Raw genomic sequence first — 18,537 nt, forward strand, 5'->3', positions numbered from 1 at the left:
CCAAGACTGGAGGAAAGCAAATGTCTCTTCTACCTTCAAGAAGGAGGACCCTGGGATCTAGAGGCCAGTCAGCCTCACCTCAAGCCCTGGGAAGGTAATGAAACAGCTAATCCTGGAAATTTACAACTAATTCTAGCACATGCTTAGTGTCTGCCTGACTAATAATGCTTTCCTCAGGTCTCAGATCTTTGACATGGGACCATATGAGACAAGGAACAGAAGCATGACTGTATATAACCATTGTGTTTTCTCATGCCCACTTTAATCGTTCTAGCAGACGACTAGAAAAGGGAGAAGGGAACCTAACAATGTTAAATGGACAATTTGCACATGAATTGCCCAAGATGACATTAATCTGGAAGAAATAAATGAATTATTGCCTTGAACTTGGTTAATTTTTTTAAAGGGATTACAACAGTTCAAGAATGACTCATCATGGAAACATCTCCACTGCCCGGCCAGGTAGATCTGAAGGTCAAAAAGATAAGCAAAATGTTTAGAGAATATATCGTTGCTCCACTGAAGATAACAGAAGTGTTCTACTGACTTAATAGGTTTACTCAGGATTTCACCCATGCACATAAATAAATGGGATTGAAATTAACATGGGGAAATGGCGATACTAATATTCCTCACTTGACATTCTGTGTTCAGTTTCTGTGAGACCAACCCAAAAAGAAGTATGGTAAGAGAGAAGAACCGACAGATGAGAAAATCCACTGGAGGCATGGAAGAGACTTCCATATAAGGAGAGATTAAAAGACTGGAATTGTTTCATTTGGAGAGGAAATGAGTAAGAGTTTACTGGATTCAAGAAGAGGAGGAAGCCAAAAAACCAAACCAGGAAACAAACATAACCCCCGTAGTATAACATTCTGCAGCAACAAACTAGAATGATAGGAGTCTTCATGTCCTAAGAAGCCCTCCAAACTTCTTTTTGGCAACAAGTTACACCTTAACTATGTTAACAGAAACATTCTTGGGGCCTCTTTAAGAGCCAGAGTAAGACAGATTTCAGTCAGAATGACAGTGTCTCCAGGCTTGAGTCACACTACCATCCAGATATAAAAACCAGCTGATTGCAACCTGTGGCAGTTCCTGAGTCTCTTCCTCCTTAGTTTCCGTTTAATATTGTTATATCCCCCAAGGAAAAGAGTTTTGCTTGTTTGTGCTCAGACCTGCTTTAGCTACAAACCTCAAGCACTTCCTAAAAGAAGATGTGTATCTTACCACAAAGGGTTGCAAACATCATTTATTGGAAATAACCATGAGACTGAGTATTGCTATTTGCTCTTTCAAAATACCAAAGCCAGCAGTCAGCTGATGAAAGTAAATTCAATGAGTTTAACAGTGATACTGAAAAATATTTTTTACATACATATTTTACATACATACCTAATTTGAAACCTACTGGAGCAATGAGTTATTGAGACGATGAATTCAGAGAGACTGAAAAAGTAGAGAGATTCTCCAAACAGTAGATTTTTTCCTGACATATATCCAAAGCAGTGTAGAATACACTGTTGACAGGTGAACAACACAATTCATCTGATGGGCAAGTTATTCCAAGTGGGTTACCTTTTATTTTTCATTATGCTCCTCTGAATCATTTACAGCTACTCTCCATTCAAGACTCACTACTATCAGTTAACAAATTCACTGATACAAATATTTGGTCAAGCATGTATTGGTCAAAGAAACTTTCAAACAAATGTATCAAAAACCTATATGACAAATCACAGAGTTTTCTGCTTAGCCTAGGCAAGGCTTGTTCCCCATTACATGTTGTAGATAGTGAAAACGAAGTGGGAGAGGTAGTTATTTGATGGAAGGGAATGGAGTCTGGTGAGGAAAAGAGAAATCTTCAAATTTTCGCAGTTTTATTATTAGAAACTGTATTAGTAGCAGCAACAACTGAAAGAATATGAAGAACTGAGAAAAGGAGGAAGAAAATTTAATTGAAGTTTTCTTGCTCACATACTCAAAAAAGAGGATTTACATTTTTTAGAGATGAACAATTTTTTTTTCTAATATACAACTTCAAGTGAACCTATAGCAGTGGTCTCCAAAGTAGGGTGCATACAGCCGTGGGTGTGCATGAGACAATCTATTAGGGTGCAGGAAGAAAATATTAGAACTTCAGCAACACATGTAAGTTATAAATAACTAAATATACATATATTGGGAGTGTGTGCTCAAAAATTTTTAGTGATGGGGTGCAAAATAAAAAAATTTGAAGACCACTGATCTATAGGACTTTGCTACTCTACCTTTAAGAAAAGCTCAAGTGCTATTACACATCCTGTGAAATAATTTATAGTCATGTCCAAGTTTCTTTACTTACTCCATAGAGTAAGGAAAAACTAAACAGATTAAATAAATTTGTAAAACAGTAAACAGAGCTGATTCATCCTTTGATGGAAATATGTTTTGTATTAACATGCACTTTTGTTTTCTCCATCAATGTCTTTTTAATTATAAGCATTTCATATTGATTCAGAACACTAATCAGATGATACCATCAAATTAAAAGTCCAGATGAGCATAGAAATATCCATTAAAAGATAGGACAATGTACTACAGACTCCAAGTTTCATTCATCACCTCAAGTCTTTTGAGAAAGGATCAGATGAAGTGGAGGCTGCTGAAGTACAATACTTGAATAATCTGTTGAGCTACTGTTACTATGTGGGTTGTGTTAGACTGAGTCAAAATGATAGTATCTAAAACCTCTTAAAGAAGGGTAAATGTGATGTGTATCATACTAAGAAAACTGAGTAAAAATGAATAAGAAAGGGAAAAAAAATTGCCTCACACAAGTGAGAATAAGATATTTTAAGGAAAATAAGGGGTTTTTTAAGTTCAGAGGTTTTAACATATATACTTACTATATAACATAAAATGAACATCAAGAATTAATTAGATCTACTTTAGAAGCTGATAAGCATTTTTTTAATGCATTAACTGCAATGAATGTAACTGTAATGAACTGTAATCACCTTCAAGCCCACCTTTCTTGGAAAGCTGGCTATACAACTTATTGATGTATAATAATTAAAAATCATGTAATTGCTTATTCTACCTTAACCATAACAACACAGAAAATTTGCAGGCATTGGGGTTACCCCTGTTAAACTGACATAACTTGAAAAATGTTTCTTTTCAGTGAAATCTTGTGATAAGAATACAAAAGCATAAGAATGACTGGATCAGACCAAAATCTACTAAGCCTGGGATCCTGCCTTTCAAAGGGGAGTTCCCAAACCAGCATCAGCATCTGGTGGTATTTCCCCAGGCCACCACCTCAGATGCCCATGCTTTGCAGCAAAAGCATTCTCTGAAGCGGAGAGGAGGTCACAAGGACAGATGACACAAGGGCAGTGACATTACAAGCATTTTCTGTTTTGTCTCTTCCTTTCCTAAGAGTTCCAAGACTTATGTTTGCTTTCCTTGACTGGTACTGAGCACTAAGACGACATTTTTATATTATAGCTTGAACTTCTCAATTTTTGATGGTATCACCTAACACTGAGCCCCTTGTTACATAGGTAAAAATCAAGGAATGTCCCCTGACACTTTATATTGATCTATACTGAATTTCATCTGGGGTGACACTGACACTTTACTAGTCATGCTTTCCAGATCGTATATGAATGTATTTAACAGCACAGACCTAAGAATCTCTGCTAGTGACCTGCTTCCACTGTGAAAACAGCATGTATTTCTACCTTTTGTTTCCTAAGTCATAAATAGTTATTTACCCATTTGAGCATCTATCCTCTTCTTTCATGAAAACATAGTTTCTTTCTGAGCCTTTGGAAAAGAAAGTGTTTGTACGACTTCTGGAAAACCAAGTACGCTATCTCAACTGAACAGAAAACTTGATATTTTCGTTAAACAGCACACAAATAAAGTGAAAATGTATTCTCTCCAAAAATTGGACAATTAAAGGTGTACAAGGTAGGATGTCTGATCTATTAGCTTGCAGAGGAACAGTGACCTCTCATAAAAAGGCCCTGTCATGACAGAAGGATTTGTGTAGCTTCTCTCAAGGAAAATTCATCTTCCCTACCAATAACATTTTTTCCAACATTCAGTTTAATTTTTTTATAAATACAAAATAACATTGTTTATGATTACCACCTAATCAAGCTTTAAAAATGACATCTAAAATCTTGACATGAGTGAAAAATTATTAGAGTTCAAAAAGCTTACTTAAAAACATAAAGGTAATTTTGTTCCTATGAAGAAATACGCTGCTTGCTTTCTTGCAATCCACATTCACAAAATCTTGCAATTATTTCAGATTTTCTGCTGCTGAAATAATCATTAAATACTAAAAACATATAGGAAGACCCAAGGAAGAGTAACTAGCATGGCCTGTATTTCTGTAAGAGCTCTAGAAGCAAAGTTGGCACATTAACTGCTTCCCTACTAACATTTGCCTGTTGCGTATCATTTTACTCAGTGTGTACTGTTGATGATGCAGCCAGAGAATATAAGGAAGTGATGTTGATAGGATATCTATTTTTTTCATCCTATTTTCACCTACTCCCTCCTGCAGCAGAAAGAAAAGAATGGTAAGGCAAGATGGCAGGGGGAGTTCAGAAAGATTCTGCTGATGCAGAAAAAATGCGAATCTTGAAATCTGTATCCAGAAGGTAACAATTATAACACTTACGAGCTGAAGAAAAGACAATGAGGCAAAACATAAGCAAAGAAGGAAAGAACCTTTTAGTCCTGAGAACTTCAAATGCAAAGTCATCTATCTGAAATTCATGGTCCAAGAACGATGTAGGCTAATGAACAGTGAGGGATACAAAATTAATCCACTTTAACCTAATCTGTAATGAGCCTTACCTTTACATAAATAAGAAAAAAAGATGACAGCTAGAGACAATTAAAAGGGCACAGAAGAAGAATAATTGTAAAAGATATCATCTTAGACAAGATAGAGAAGAGAGCTGTATTTTCAAAGACAACAGAAAAAGAGCACATTAACATAGCCATGAAGACACCAAGAGAAGAATGCTTTTCAATCACAATGAAGCAAAACTGCAAACTGTGACCAACTATAAGTACTATAAAATGATATTTTATATATTTTTATATATTTTATATATTTTATCATAATGTTTATCTCAAGGAGCTGGCAGATGAACTAACATTACAATCCACTTATATGTTGATATATCGCATTTACTATAATGGTATAGTTATCCACAGCTTGTGGATAACTCAGTTCAATATATTTCATCATATACAAGACAGTATAAACTGTACTGAATCCAAATAAAATGTCCCCATCTAATGATCAGGTGGTGTACCATCTATGTGATATTAAAACAGAAACAGCTTCTTAACAAAAGCAGTGGATCAATTCCTGCCCTCATAAGCTCAGCAAGGGAATGTAAAATAGCTGCTATTTGACTTTCTTGCTTCAAGAATCCTGCCAAGTTGAGCACAACTGCTCACAGCAAGCAGATGAAACACATTCCACTAATTTGCACAAGATGTAACGTTTCATCATCTGCCTTCCAGCAGCGGGCAAAAATCTCTTACATCCCAATGTAATTTTGCCCCAGTAAAAACAGATAGAATTTTTATAAGCAAACTCATATTAAAACTGTAAATATAAAATTGTTTTTTGCTCTATATAAGATGAAAAGACTTGGCAAATTTACGCAGCAGTTTTTAATACACTTTCATTAACAAGGTACAGCGTAGGACATAAACTATACTGGCAAGAACATAAGTCTGAAGGCCTCTAAAGTAATTGTTTCCTTAAAGTCCTCAAAAAACAGAACTTAAAAAGAGTCAGAGTATAGAAGTACAGAGCCACAGCAACTCTCATTTGTCAGCTTGTTCTATAGAGCCTGTGCTTCCATTTCAGGGAAAAACAGCAAATGCAGTTCATCCGAAAAAGGCCGCAAATACACAGATGAAGTGGTGGTGCTTGCAACTACAGACAGCTTGAAATAACAACTTCAACACATCCTTCATTTAGAAAGAGGTTACCTCATCTACAATCCAGATCTCATGTAATAACTTAATGTAAAAACTTCTTAACTATTTAACTTCTCCAGAAAGAAAGGGTATGAAGGACTGTACCACTCCATCATTAGTATCTCTTTATTGGTGTTAACAAATGGCAGTTGAAATAAATAATTTTTGAAGTCAAAAGAGTACAAACAGCTTCAAAAACTAGGAGTTAAGCTTAAAGAAGCAAGTTTATCAGAGCAAGCATATTCCATTCTGTTCAAATCTCTTGTGAATTTTACATTATGTTATTTTGGTGATTTGCATTTGCATCCTTTATTTCATGAGTGGAACATGAAAGTTACCTTTTCATAGATTCAGTTGAAGCTTGTAGCAAATACTCCTTAATCACCTCAAGATTGAAGAACACTTTTCAGCTGAAGCTCATCTTACATAAATTTACTTCCTTTTCTTGAGCAAACAGTAAGACTGCATTTTAGAGAGAGATGCAACATCTAGTTTCTCTTCCCTTCAGTGTTTATGAATGACTAACTACTCATTTACAGCCATCTTTGATTCCAACTTCGACTGCAACTTCTGTACCTTGCTTCCTGGTTTGGGCTGCCTACTCATTTTTGAGATTATTCTAATCAAAAGGAACCCTTCCTACAAATAAACTTGATAAAATCCTTTCTCCAAAGATTCGGACCCTTTTTCAGTCTGAAAAGCAATTTAACTAAGTAAATATCAGATTCAATGAACACATTAGTGGAGATTTCCACAGCACTAGTAAAGGACTTTCCTCTTTTGTGCATCAGGAGACCAGATGAACTTTTCTAACACTTTGAACAAGAAATTAAATAGAAAATGCACAGCTAAGAAAACAGCAACATGGCAAGCAATACGTTACTGACGGAATGGCATTAGTACTACTGTTCAGTGAATGCCCAGGGGTGCAGCCTAATAAACCAACTGGGTTCAACATACAAATTTGTGGTTTTAATACGTTTCTGAAGTGTCCCCATATCTCCTATACAAACACTACCAGAATCCCATGTAGTCAACTGAAACAAAGTGTTAAAACAGATAATATTTTAAAAATACATAAAAGAAAAGGAAGAAAACAACATAAGAGCTAAAAATAAAACTGTTTTTATGAGGGCTACTAATGTTCATACGAAAAGTTCCCTTTTCCTCTTTTAATGTGCAGTTGACTGAATGTGTAACTCAACATACCTTTCTGCTTCCACTCTCATAATAACGTCTGACCTTTCACTTCCAAAACACCAGAATCTATATTGGCCCTGAATGACGATTCATCTGGCTGACTGCAATAGCCTGGCTTATCTCCGCTGGACCAGTCAGCAGACAGACACAGAACATTTGTTCAGCAAGTTACGCGATTCTTACACTCCATTAAAATCCTACTGCATAATGCACCAATGCCAAATGCAAGTAATAATGTTCATTATGAAGATAAAAGCACAGCAGGTGCTGCATTCTGAGCTGATTAAATTTCTTATGTTTCACCAGAAACCTCTAGCTCTACCACAGACTGTTTCAGTAATATTGTATGATATCCACAGGTACAATTTTCTTCCCTAAAGCAGGCTAAAGTGCTTAGCTACAATAAGCGACTCCTCTCAACTGTAAACTTTTCTACATAAATTTTTGTATCTTTCAAGAACCTGTAATATAAGCTCTGAACCAGAAGATGCTCATATTTATTATTCCTTAAACTGCCAAGACCATAAGTACAATAAGAAAAAAAAAAAAATTAATCACAGGTTGTCCAGCCTTTATAAAAGACCTTGTAATTAAGCAAACTACAATGAAAATTGGAAAATGCATAGTATTAGGACGTGAACTGATTGTATAACCCCATAGTACTAGGACTGACAGTTCAGCTTTCTCTACCCTGACCAGTATCGACATGTACAATAAAAAAAATGAATGCAGTGGATCAGTATAGCTTTTGACATCGGATATCAGTGCCTCAGGGGATGTTTACCCACAGCTCACAGAGGTTTCAGCAGCAGAGCTGTAGCAGTAACACTACGTTCTACTGCCTATTTCAGACATGCCATTCAAAAATAATTGCCATAATATACCTTGAATTTACAGAACTTTAAAACGTATCTTCTCTTTAGATACTTGTAACGCAGGCTAAAAACAAAAAACACTTCAACCAGTTCAACATGAGCATCTGAACATATATTGCATTTCTTTTGTCATTGCCACTGCTCAAATGCTCAATATCCTCCACTGTAGTGCTCAAATCCAATCTCTCTTGTTTTCAGAGAGGTTTTTCCTCCCTTCAAAATAAATTTTCAACACATATCCAAATTATTAATTATCATGAAAAAAATTCCTATGGCCCTGTATTTAGGTAGACCTTTTTTTTTTTTAATTAAAAAGGAGCGATAATGTATCGTCAGCTAATTTGTGATGCACTACTGCCAAAATCTATAATAATTGGAAACTATATCTGAATATATTTCAATAAAAAACTGCCTGCATTAGTTTGAATACTTCCCCAAACATTACAGACAGTTTATATAGTTCTTTCTCTTCTCCAGAACTGGGAATACTTTCCTCCCCTCCATGACACAGGAATTTTAACATTGCAGAAATTTATTGCTGCATTTAGGTAAGGCTCATCTGTAAGAGGACACTAATGTTTATGGTTTTTGGAGGAAGTGTATTTAATTTCTTGTATAACTTGTGACATCTGACTGAAGGCTTTAATTTGTAATACTGTAATCATCAGTCAGGCCATGACATATTACAGATTTCATTTGCTGTCCTTTGCATTTAGAGAGAAAGAAAGTCTTCTGAGCACAGTGTTGTCTAGTGAAAAACCCTGAACTGTTAGTAGATGAGTCTAACTAAAGCCAGCAATTTCTGCAGTGTTAACGTTCATGTGCAACTGGGGGAGGAAACCATTCCCAATTCTATAATACTAGAACAGGTACTGCATGGCTGACCTTTTACTCACTCTCGCTGCAGTGTTTAGGAGCTGGTATTACAGCATATCAACATAGAAAACGCCTCAGCAATTACTCTTCACAGGAAGCTCCTGCAGTAGGACAGGACAAGGATCGAAAGCAGATGCAGGTTCATGAAAGCTCGGCTTCCAGCTTCAGGAAATCACACGGAGGAACCTGGTATGACAATGCAACTGAAAAGGTGCAAAACAACTGACCCACCCCTTTGCTTGGGTTTCAGCTGTTCAGCTCCTTAAGATATCACCAACTCACGACTGAGTGGTTTCCACTCCTCCTCCTCTGGCAAAGCTCATGTTGTTGTCAAGGTTTCAAAATGAGATCTCTTTACATCGCTAGGTGGGTAACAACTGATTTGGGTTTTTGGGGGTTTTTTGCCTTTTTCTTTTTTTTTTAAGCTGATCTCAGTATTTTATTAAAAAATCACAACCATTGGTCTAAGAAGCAGCTTGCATCAATTAACTACATCACTTTAAAGCCTCATAGGTGCAACTGTACTAGCAGAAAGGCATTTATGTGTGTGCAATCTACAAAGACAAGTTGCATGAAGAGGTACGAGGAATGAAATCATATTTCTTGCTGAACTCATGCCATTGTAACTGGGGAGGGAAAAACGTCCTCAACTCCAGAACTACATGAACTAGATACTTAAGCAGTGGTTCTCCGTGAAGCCCCATATAATTTTTGGATTATCAAAGTAGTACCAGAAGAAAATACTTGTCATTTTTGGAGAAAAGGAGGGAAGAAGATTTGTAAATAAAGTTTATTAGTCTCTAAGAGGAGTAGTGACATCTCACATTTTCTTTCCCAGTACCTTAGTAAAGTAATAAGCAATAGAACTGTTTGCCTTCAAAGCTCAAATCTGCATAATCTTTTAATGATTTTGTTATTTCAAGCAACAAATACGTTAAACTCCTACAATTTTCTTTGAGGCTTTGTTTGTATTGTAGAAGAACCTTACAATCTTACATGCCAGAAAAGACAGTGTATCTGAAAATAAACACCTATTTAGATTTGCAGAATATTGTTCAAAAATGCATTATGCTTTTCTTGAGGATCTAAAGGTCAGAAAGTAAGAGATAACAAAATTTTCTGATTGCACGTACTATTGCAATAATTTCTTACATCCATTATCAATATTTAAGGTGCATATATTTTAAATAAAAACATTTTATCTTAGATCAATAGATCTGCTATTAAATTCTTATTTAATCTGATACTAAAATATTAAAATAGTTTTGGGGCAAGAAAATGAAATAATTTAAATATTGTTTCCTGACTGCTTTAGTCCATTCTATCCGAATGGTCTTGCTAATATTTATAAACTGCTACCTGCTGTAAAATCCTTGGCATCTGTTTAGGCCACGTGCGAGAAATGTCATTTTTATGCAAAGTTCTAATAACTTGTAGAAGATTTTATATAGTCATGTTCTGAAATTCCTGAAGGATCACTGGCATAAATTTAAAGAATCTAAAAAGTGGTACAAATAACTTCAAAAACACCCACAGCCCTTCTTGTCAAGAAGTGTCTTTATTTGTAACAAAAAGACTGGAACATTAAGTCACTAGTAGCCAGAGGACCTAGAGATATATTTTGATGATCTGTGGTGATACAATGGCTTGATAAAGATTAACTGAAATCATCCTTACAAAAACAATTTTTGGAATGAAAATGCTGAAGAACTGTTGTTAAAGGATATTAATTCTCTTTCTCAGTTTTGTTTCTTAAAACATAACAGGAGTGAAAGACGTAACTAACACCCTACATAAATCAGCTTTCTTACTCATGCGGGCATGCTCAGCAAAGCAGAACAGTTCAAGAGCAGAGCGCTGACTCACACAAGAACTCAGGCAAGGGGAGAGAAAAGAGAAGGTGAAGAACAATGAAAAAGGAGAACTAGTATTTATACGTGTTACAACACAGACCTACTTAAAGCATCTGAGGTACATGCTTGTAATCTCTTTTCAGTCCCATTTCACCATATTGTGCTACGATGATTTCCACAAGATTAAGAGAGAATACCATTTGATTAAATATGAAGGAATAGTAAGCTTCACCTTCTTAACTAAAGCAGCAAAAGGAAGATAAGGGAAAACGTGGTCCCGTTGCTGAATGGAACAGGCAACCCGGAGACAAAGGCTAGGGAAAACGCCAAGGTACTCAACGCCTTCTTTGCCTCAGTCTTTACTGGCAAGACCAGCCTTCAGGAATCCCAGATCCTTAAGACCAGAGGGAAAGTCTGGAGCAAGGAAGACTTACCCTCATCAGAGGAGAATCAGATTACGGAACATTTAAGCAAACTGGAAATACATAAATCCATTGGGTCTGACCGGCTGCACCCATAAGTGCTGACCAATGTCACTGAATGGCCACTCTTCAGTACTGTGCACTGTGTCCAGTTCTGTACTGTGTCCAGCTCTGGCCTCCCTAGTCCAAGAGAGACATTAATCTAAATAATAAGCTAATCTAAATCATAATCTAAAAATAAATAGTTTGCCATCTTTTGCACAGGGTCAGAGTACATTTCTGGTATGCATCATCAAAAGTATTGCATGAACTTTGTGCAAACTTGATTATTTGATAGCAATATCATGATTTAGGGCATAATTTTTTAAAGTACTTTGTACTGTTCTAAATCTATTGCCTCTGAAGCTAGTTTAAAAATAAGTGCTTTTAAAAAGAATACTTTGTCAGCTTTGCTAATATAAATACTATAAATACACATTTATTTGCATAAGAACTAGGTAACTATTTTTCATTGCTAAGGAAAGAAAGGCCCAAGGAAGACTTTCAAATCTTTTAGCAGAGCAGAGAAAAATGATTAGTTCAATTGTTCAATAAAAACATGGAAACAAAATCATAGTCTTTGGGCCATATGGAATTAAGAAACCAGTATACCTTGCCAGAAGAGTCTTGTAAGTAAAAAAGCCTGACTTGTAAGTAAAAAAAGCCACTTCATTTTAGTGAGGACATGAGTGATGGCTATAGTTAAGATTACATAAATTAGGCACTCTCAAAATAACATGTGAAACAGCTTTTAGCACTGGACTGGTAGTTGGTCAAAGAGATAGTAATACTTCTCCCGTGTATTTTCCAGAAGTAGCTTTAGATATACTGGGGGGGGGGGGGGGGGTGTGTGTGTGTGTGGCAACAAAAACAAACAAACCAACCAAAAGACAGAAAGAAACTAATTCTATTACTAACTACTACTAATAGGATGATAAACTGAAACAAGAACTATTCTCAGGGATTAGAACTACTAATCGCTTTCAGGAAAAACAAGTTAATGAAATCGAGAATTAAAGACTCAAACACTATGACTGTGCAGGTATGATCACACCTTATTTCCTGTAAAACTACAAAACAGTATGCAAAAAGTTATAATATACTTAGTTCTCAATACATCATAATCTTACACATGCATTTTGCATTGTAAATTTATTCAAGATACAACAATTTCCTTAATCTATTAATTTCCTCCATTACAATGGCCTCCTAAAAGATTTGGATCACTTACATTCTCTATTTTCTTTTTCTTTTTTCTTTTTTTAACCCATCATGAGACACCGCTACAGTTGCACAACTTTTGATACAGTTGATACAGTCCATCACAGAAATGATGTAAATCAATAACAAGAAGGTAATAAACAAAGATAAATTTCTTTCATGAGTTCACCATAAATAAAACCAGATAAAATGATACAGCTGATAAATACTGTCAACAGTATATACTATATAACAGAATTATTAGGAAGCGTATCATAGTGCACTTTGGGGATTTACCTTTAGCTAAAATTTGGTTACTAGAACACAGTACAACAGTACTTTGGTGGTATTAAAAATTCCAGGCCTTCAGCCAGCAATGTATACTCTAAGCTGGAGGGCGAGAGGAAAAAATAGATGGATCCTGGGCAATTGTAGGTACCACCCACACTTTCACACAGTGCTGGTTTAACAGCCTTCCTCTAAATGTTGCAGAGTTGCTTGTGCTTGACCACTTTTGTGGAGAGAAGCTTCACCTAAAAAATAAAACCATAAATCCCCTAATGCTCTTAAACAGTATAGTTCTCCTTTATCACTTGCAAGTACTGCATAAAGTGCTGCTCTTGAAGATTTAAACAGCTATTTGTCTAATTTTGGCGAACTGGAAGATATGTGGTCTTCATTTCAAAAGCATATAAACAATACATCAAGTAAAGCACTAAATTCCTTGCTGATTTTTTTTCCACTGCATCTGATTTACTGATCTGGAATTATTATCTTCTGTAGGAAACATGAAACAGAGATTACTGGTATCTTTTCAAAAGGGAAAAATTTGTTTCCTGATATGGAAAGGATAAATGATCACTTACAGGAATGACTTGCATTATTCCTTATTGTACTTCCTATTCTAATCAAAGAGTATGGAATAGGGTCCTATGCAAGACAACTATATTTAAAACCTCAGTTGCCTTAGATTATGTGACCTAACTCTCACCTCCACTCTTTTCAGTGTCCATTAGGACTCTGGCTTTCTCTTCACTAATCCTACACCCTTCCATAGATTCAGTTTCTATTTTTATATGATATATGCATCTCCCTGTTTTTAAGCGTCTTTCTGGATGCTCTAACTGCATGTTCCAACTGCAAAAATAAAGCCATTCAGCCATCTTCTAAGTTTGATTTATCAAATACCACCCTTACATCTTTACAATCCCAGCATTCACTCTACTGCATACCCTTGTAAACTTTGCACCACTCCTAGTTACATACCTTTCTTACATCTAAGCTTTTGACAAGTCCTATTGACACCTAACGGCACCCCCAGACTTCCTCTACATTCCAGTCACATAATTTGTGCTTATTTCCTACTTCAGTTAGAGTAATCCACTCTTTATGGCCACTCTGCTGGTCAAACAGGCTCCTTAAATCCATTTGTCATTTCATTACCTCAAATTTGTCCTTTCACTTCATGATTTACTCATACTACATCTCTTCTTACATCCCTTCACCTGCTAGTCACCTTTAGACTATAGCTTTCATTCTCTGACTTTGCATGGAATTATATTATCAGCTTGCCTCCCCTGACTTTTGTATTTCCTAAACCCTAAATATTTATTTTCTTTTGTTCCACCTTTTCACCTTCCATACCATCATTTATACCTGTCACACAATTAATAGTCCTGTACAAGAAACATCCAGCACTCCTCTTGGACAGCCATCCATAAATAATATATATTTCTATAATTTTATTTGCTTCCACCAACTAGAATTTAAATTTTCCTCTTCCTTTCCTTTCCTAATTTTAAAAATAAATCATGTAAGGAGTCAGAACAGTCCTGGCAGACATTGTTATGTAGGGCTTTGAAAAAGCAGTTACTCTATTTCTAGTGGACATTTTCATGGCACTTCATATAAGGTAAAAGCTAAAAATCCTTACTTTAAAAGGAGCCAGGTCACTGTTAGCAAGAAAAGCCTTGACAATTCCTCCACAGGTAATTATGAACTGACTGCATTGACTAATAGAAAAAATGTATACTCTATCCAATTAAATATTAAACTGTTGATACTTCATGCAAGATACGTGAAGACAAATTCTAATTTCCAAGGTACTCTGTTAAAATGTTAAAATATCTATTGTATTTTGTTGTTACTTGTTACATTTTGTTTCTACTGTGCTTCTTTGAAAAGGGTTGTGCTGCCACACAGGATGATATTTTCCTCTAAAAATGTAGAATATACATATTTCAAATTGCTTATAAAAATTAACCTGTTGCTTAACTAGTAATATGGACAAAATAAGGCTGTTAAAAAGTATACAGTGCAATAGAAAAAAAAAAGAATTAATAGGCATAAGATAGGCTAACATCTATATACATCTGAGAAAGATTTTGACGCAGTGTAGGTCAAAGTACATACAAACAAAAATTTCCTTTTTCCTGAATCCTGACTGGGACAAAAATACTGTGGATGTTCTCGGTTGAGCATGACAGTAATTTTCATTGTTTTTTACTTACCTGACAAGACAACTTCAACTAAGTCTCCTTCTTGGATATCTGCAGCTGATTTCACCAACTGGAGAATGTTTTCAGAGGCAGGGTCATGACGGAAAAGCAGAATTTTGTCATACATTCCGTAGAAACCACATTCAGGAAACTGCAAATACAAATGCATGAGAATTTACTACACTGTAAAATACATAACTGTAAAATACAATTAATATAATTAAATTTTGAGGGCAGACTAGGCCATTCCTCAGAATAGTACCAAACAGGATATATATTTTTTACATATATGACAATATTTATCACTATATTCTGAAAATGTCTTTTCCCCCCAAGCAAGTAAGCTCATTTGCCTTTCTCTTCCTCTGTGAGCAATGTGGTATCCACTAGGAAATGAAAGAGAAATAAGTGCATCCCTTAGCCACTGCTGAAAACCTTTTCAAAGACAAGTTCCTGAGCAAGGTGTTCTAATTAGACCCTCCTGGAGCAGGTGTTTGCACTAGATGGCCTATGGAGCTTCCTTCCAGTCTATATTATTCCATGATTCCATGATCTCTCCCCAGATTAGTACCAAAAAGATGCCTTGAGGCCAGAAGAAATATTTTTCAGCTCTGCTAAGACGCAATGTCTAATGATAGCTCATTAGGAAATACCTATTTCTTGAGACTAAAGTTACTAGACAAATAAAACAATGCTTCCAAACTTAATCACAATCATCTGTTTCAATGCAAAGAAGTTGGAGCTTTGAAACCAGATTAAATCCTGTTTAAACTAAAAAAGATTTAAAAAAACTCAGAGGTTATAAACTAAATTTGAGATTATTATCTAAGCAACACTTGTTTTTCAGGTTTTTTTGCTGCAGCACAAAAATGTGAGTTAATTTTTTTTACGCTCCCAGCTTAAAGAACTAAGATTTTGTTTTGAAAGCATAGCCAAGAAACCCCTTTTCTGATACAAAAGATTCAATTCAATTTTACATCACTGAACTACTCCATGTATTATTTGGGAGTTGTATCAACATGCAGTGAAAGAAACACAATGATAAGCATAGCTCGAGAGATAAACTGGCAAGTTTTGAGGTTATAATTACTTTGAAAAGAATGCAGAATAGAAGGAACCCAACAGTACTTTAAAACAATATATTCATTACTGATTACTGGAAGCTTTGGAACCTATCCAAGTACCCCAAGAAAGTTATACTTTTTTTTTTTTTCCTAAGTTTTAAAGCATGTACTGAAAAGAGACAAAATGGTCAGATCCCTGGTTTGAATGAAATGCATCTAAATCTCTGAAGTTTTGTCTGTCTTATTCCAGATTATACCATAAGTACCAACCCACTGCTAATTCTTTGTTAGACAGATTACCTGCCTGAAAAAAATGTTGCTGTATATAGTTATTCATACAGGTTTTACACTGAACAGAAACAATTTCCAGACTCCAAAACATAAAACATTCTCACAGAGTATCTGCAAAATTCTGCTATATTGCACGTGTTTAAAGATGCAGAATTTTTGTTCATGTGCACTGTGCACCACATTAACAATCCTAGATAGGTCACTTACCTATATGATTTGAGATACTATTTCAAGGCCGTTTCCTTGAGCACGTTTATCATCTACTAATTATGAACTAAAAGAGTTGGCAATCTATTGCCAAACTTTGAGAAGGTTGGCACCAACATCAACACATGTACTTCTAAACAGGCATTACAATTACATATATAAGAGATACATATTTGTAAAACTTTCCTAATAATCAGTTAACCATTCATATTCACAATCTCAGTCAAATGGATAGTTACAGTAACAGCATGGTGTACTTTACCATGTTCATAAAGCTGAAAATGGCTTACTATGTCATGTTCAATTCAGGTTTCCAAAGTATTTCTCACTGATGATTACTATCTCTATGTGGACCAAAAACTTTCTCTCTAAAAGTTTGGTCTGTTGCCTTCTAAAAACATTATGCATGGTTTTATTCTTGTTAAGAGGAGCAAAAATGGTATTTTCTATTTTCATTTTCCTCTGTAAAATAATGAACACTGAATAACCTAGTTCTGTAAAAGATATGCATTACCACATTTAAAACTTACAGAAGCAACACCAGGTGGAATAAAATTAGTAAAGATGGATACTGAATTTTTGTTTATTTAAAATAAAACTGTCATATAGGCCACACTTCTAATGGAGTTGTTAGCCCGCCAAAAGTCACATTTTGTCATTAAAATAACCAGTGAAGTAATGACATACTGCCGTATTTGGATGATTCCGCTGTGCAGGCACCTTCTACTTGCCTTCTACTTTTCTACTCTCCTTAGAAAAGTGCCTTTTCCTGGGAAGCCAGGAACCATTCTCGACTGGACACAGGCATTATTATTGGTGTCTACACATCAAAAACATTCAATATTTATTCAATTACCAAAAAAGACTTAATATTAAGGAACCATATTAACTTTAAGTTATTTTAAAAGTTTACCAAGAAGGTAAAATGGCAGAGTTTTGGAAAGTGAATATAGACAAAACTAATCTTCATTATGCAAGAACATGAATCTGTGTGTCTTTGCGTCTTCCTATTACTCTATAGCTATATTTTAATGCTAAAGTAAAATCCTCCATCAGCTTAACTAAGGGAGAATGGGCAAAAGAGACTTAAAGTTTCAGTATAATTGAAATTAACTCCTAAACATAGTAACAGCAGCAATTTTCACCTAAGGGAGGAATTTCAGAGAAACAGTGCAAAAAATCTTAAAAAAAAAAAAGTTCTCTTACATGGAATATTCTTAATCTTGCATAAAGACAACATAACCTGGATGACATTTTCTCCCATAGTCTCAAATGTGAAGAAGAAATATTTCAAGTATGAGTATTTACTACTTAAAAAAATAAGTATTTACTACTTAATATGCAGTAAATATTAAGGATTAAAACTTTAAGAATAAGCCATATAATGCTGAAGTACCTTAATTCTTAAGGTATCATTGTTTCCAAATCTCATTAAAATAATAAATTGTTCAACCTAATTCCAAAACCATTTTTCTAGTTCAAGAACAAAGTAAATTCATGGCTTAGATGTGAAATATTTACTTTAGCTTTTAAGGAAATTTGCTCTACATTAAGCATAAGTGAGAGTGAATCAAAGCTTTTGAAAGGAGATGTAATCTGAACTGCAATTACTCTCTTCATCCATTCAGGTGCTAGCCTGTTCTATTACCTAGAAAAGCCTACCTTTTCTAGATAATAGAAAAGCAGATGACACAGGCACTAGGAGACACCCGAGTGTCTTATAGATCCATTCAACATCTGACCTAGCAGTTCTGAGCTGAGCCTAAAAGCCTGCTGGAGCCACTCACATGCCTGTGTCATGGTGCTCCACGGCTGGAGAAGCTCTTCTTCCCTTACGCCAGCACTTGAGCTGGCAGCAGGCATGCTCACTCTTCTCCTAAACATTTTAGATTTAGAATATGCATGAGAATGTAATCCCAGCAGAATTATAATTTTAATTAAACAGATTCCTACCTTGCTACAGTATACAAGCCTGATGGCATGTCATAAGAGTGAGAATTTTCTTT

General features: G+C 35.3%; 1 protein-coding gene across 2 annotated transcripts in view; it reads right to left on the reverse strand.

The window, feature by feature from the left end:
• The window catches only part of PRKD1 (protein kinase D1), a 152,202-nt gene that overhangs the window by 59,973 nt on the left and 73,692 nt on the right, over window positions 1–18,537 (reverse strand). For both annotated transcript variants that reach the window (XM_075503059.1, XM_075503061.1), the window contains one exon: window positions 14,982–15,120. In XM_075503059.1, the coding sequence (XP_075359174.1) occupies window positions 14,982–15,120 (139 nt within the window). The remainder of the gene's footprint in view (window positions 1–14,981; window positions 15,121–18,537) is intronic.

Source organism: Mycteria americana, chromosome 5 (assembly GCF_035582795.1).
Source record: "Mycteria americana isolate JAX WOST 10 ecotype Jacksonville Zoo and Gardens chromosome 5, USCA_MyAme_1.0, whole genome shotgun sequence".
Lineage (NCBI taxonomy): Eukaryota > Metazoa > Chordata > Aves > Ciconiiformes > Ciconiidae > Mycteria > Mycteria americana.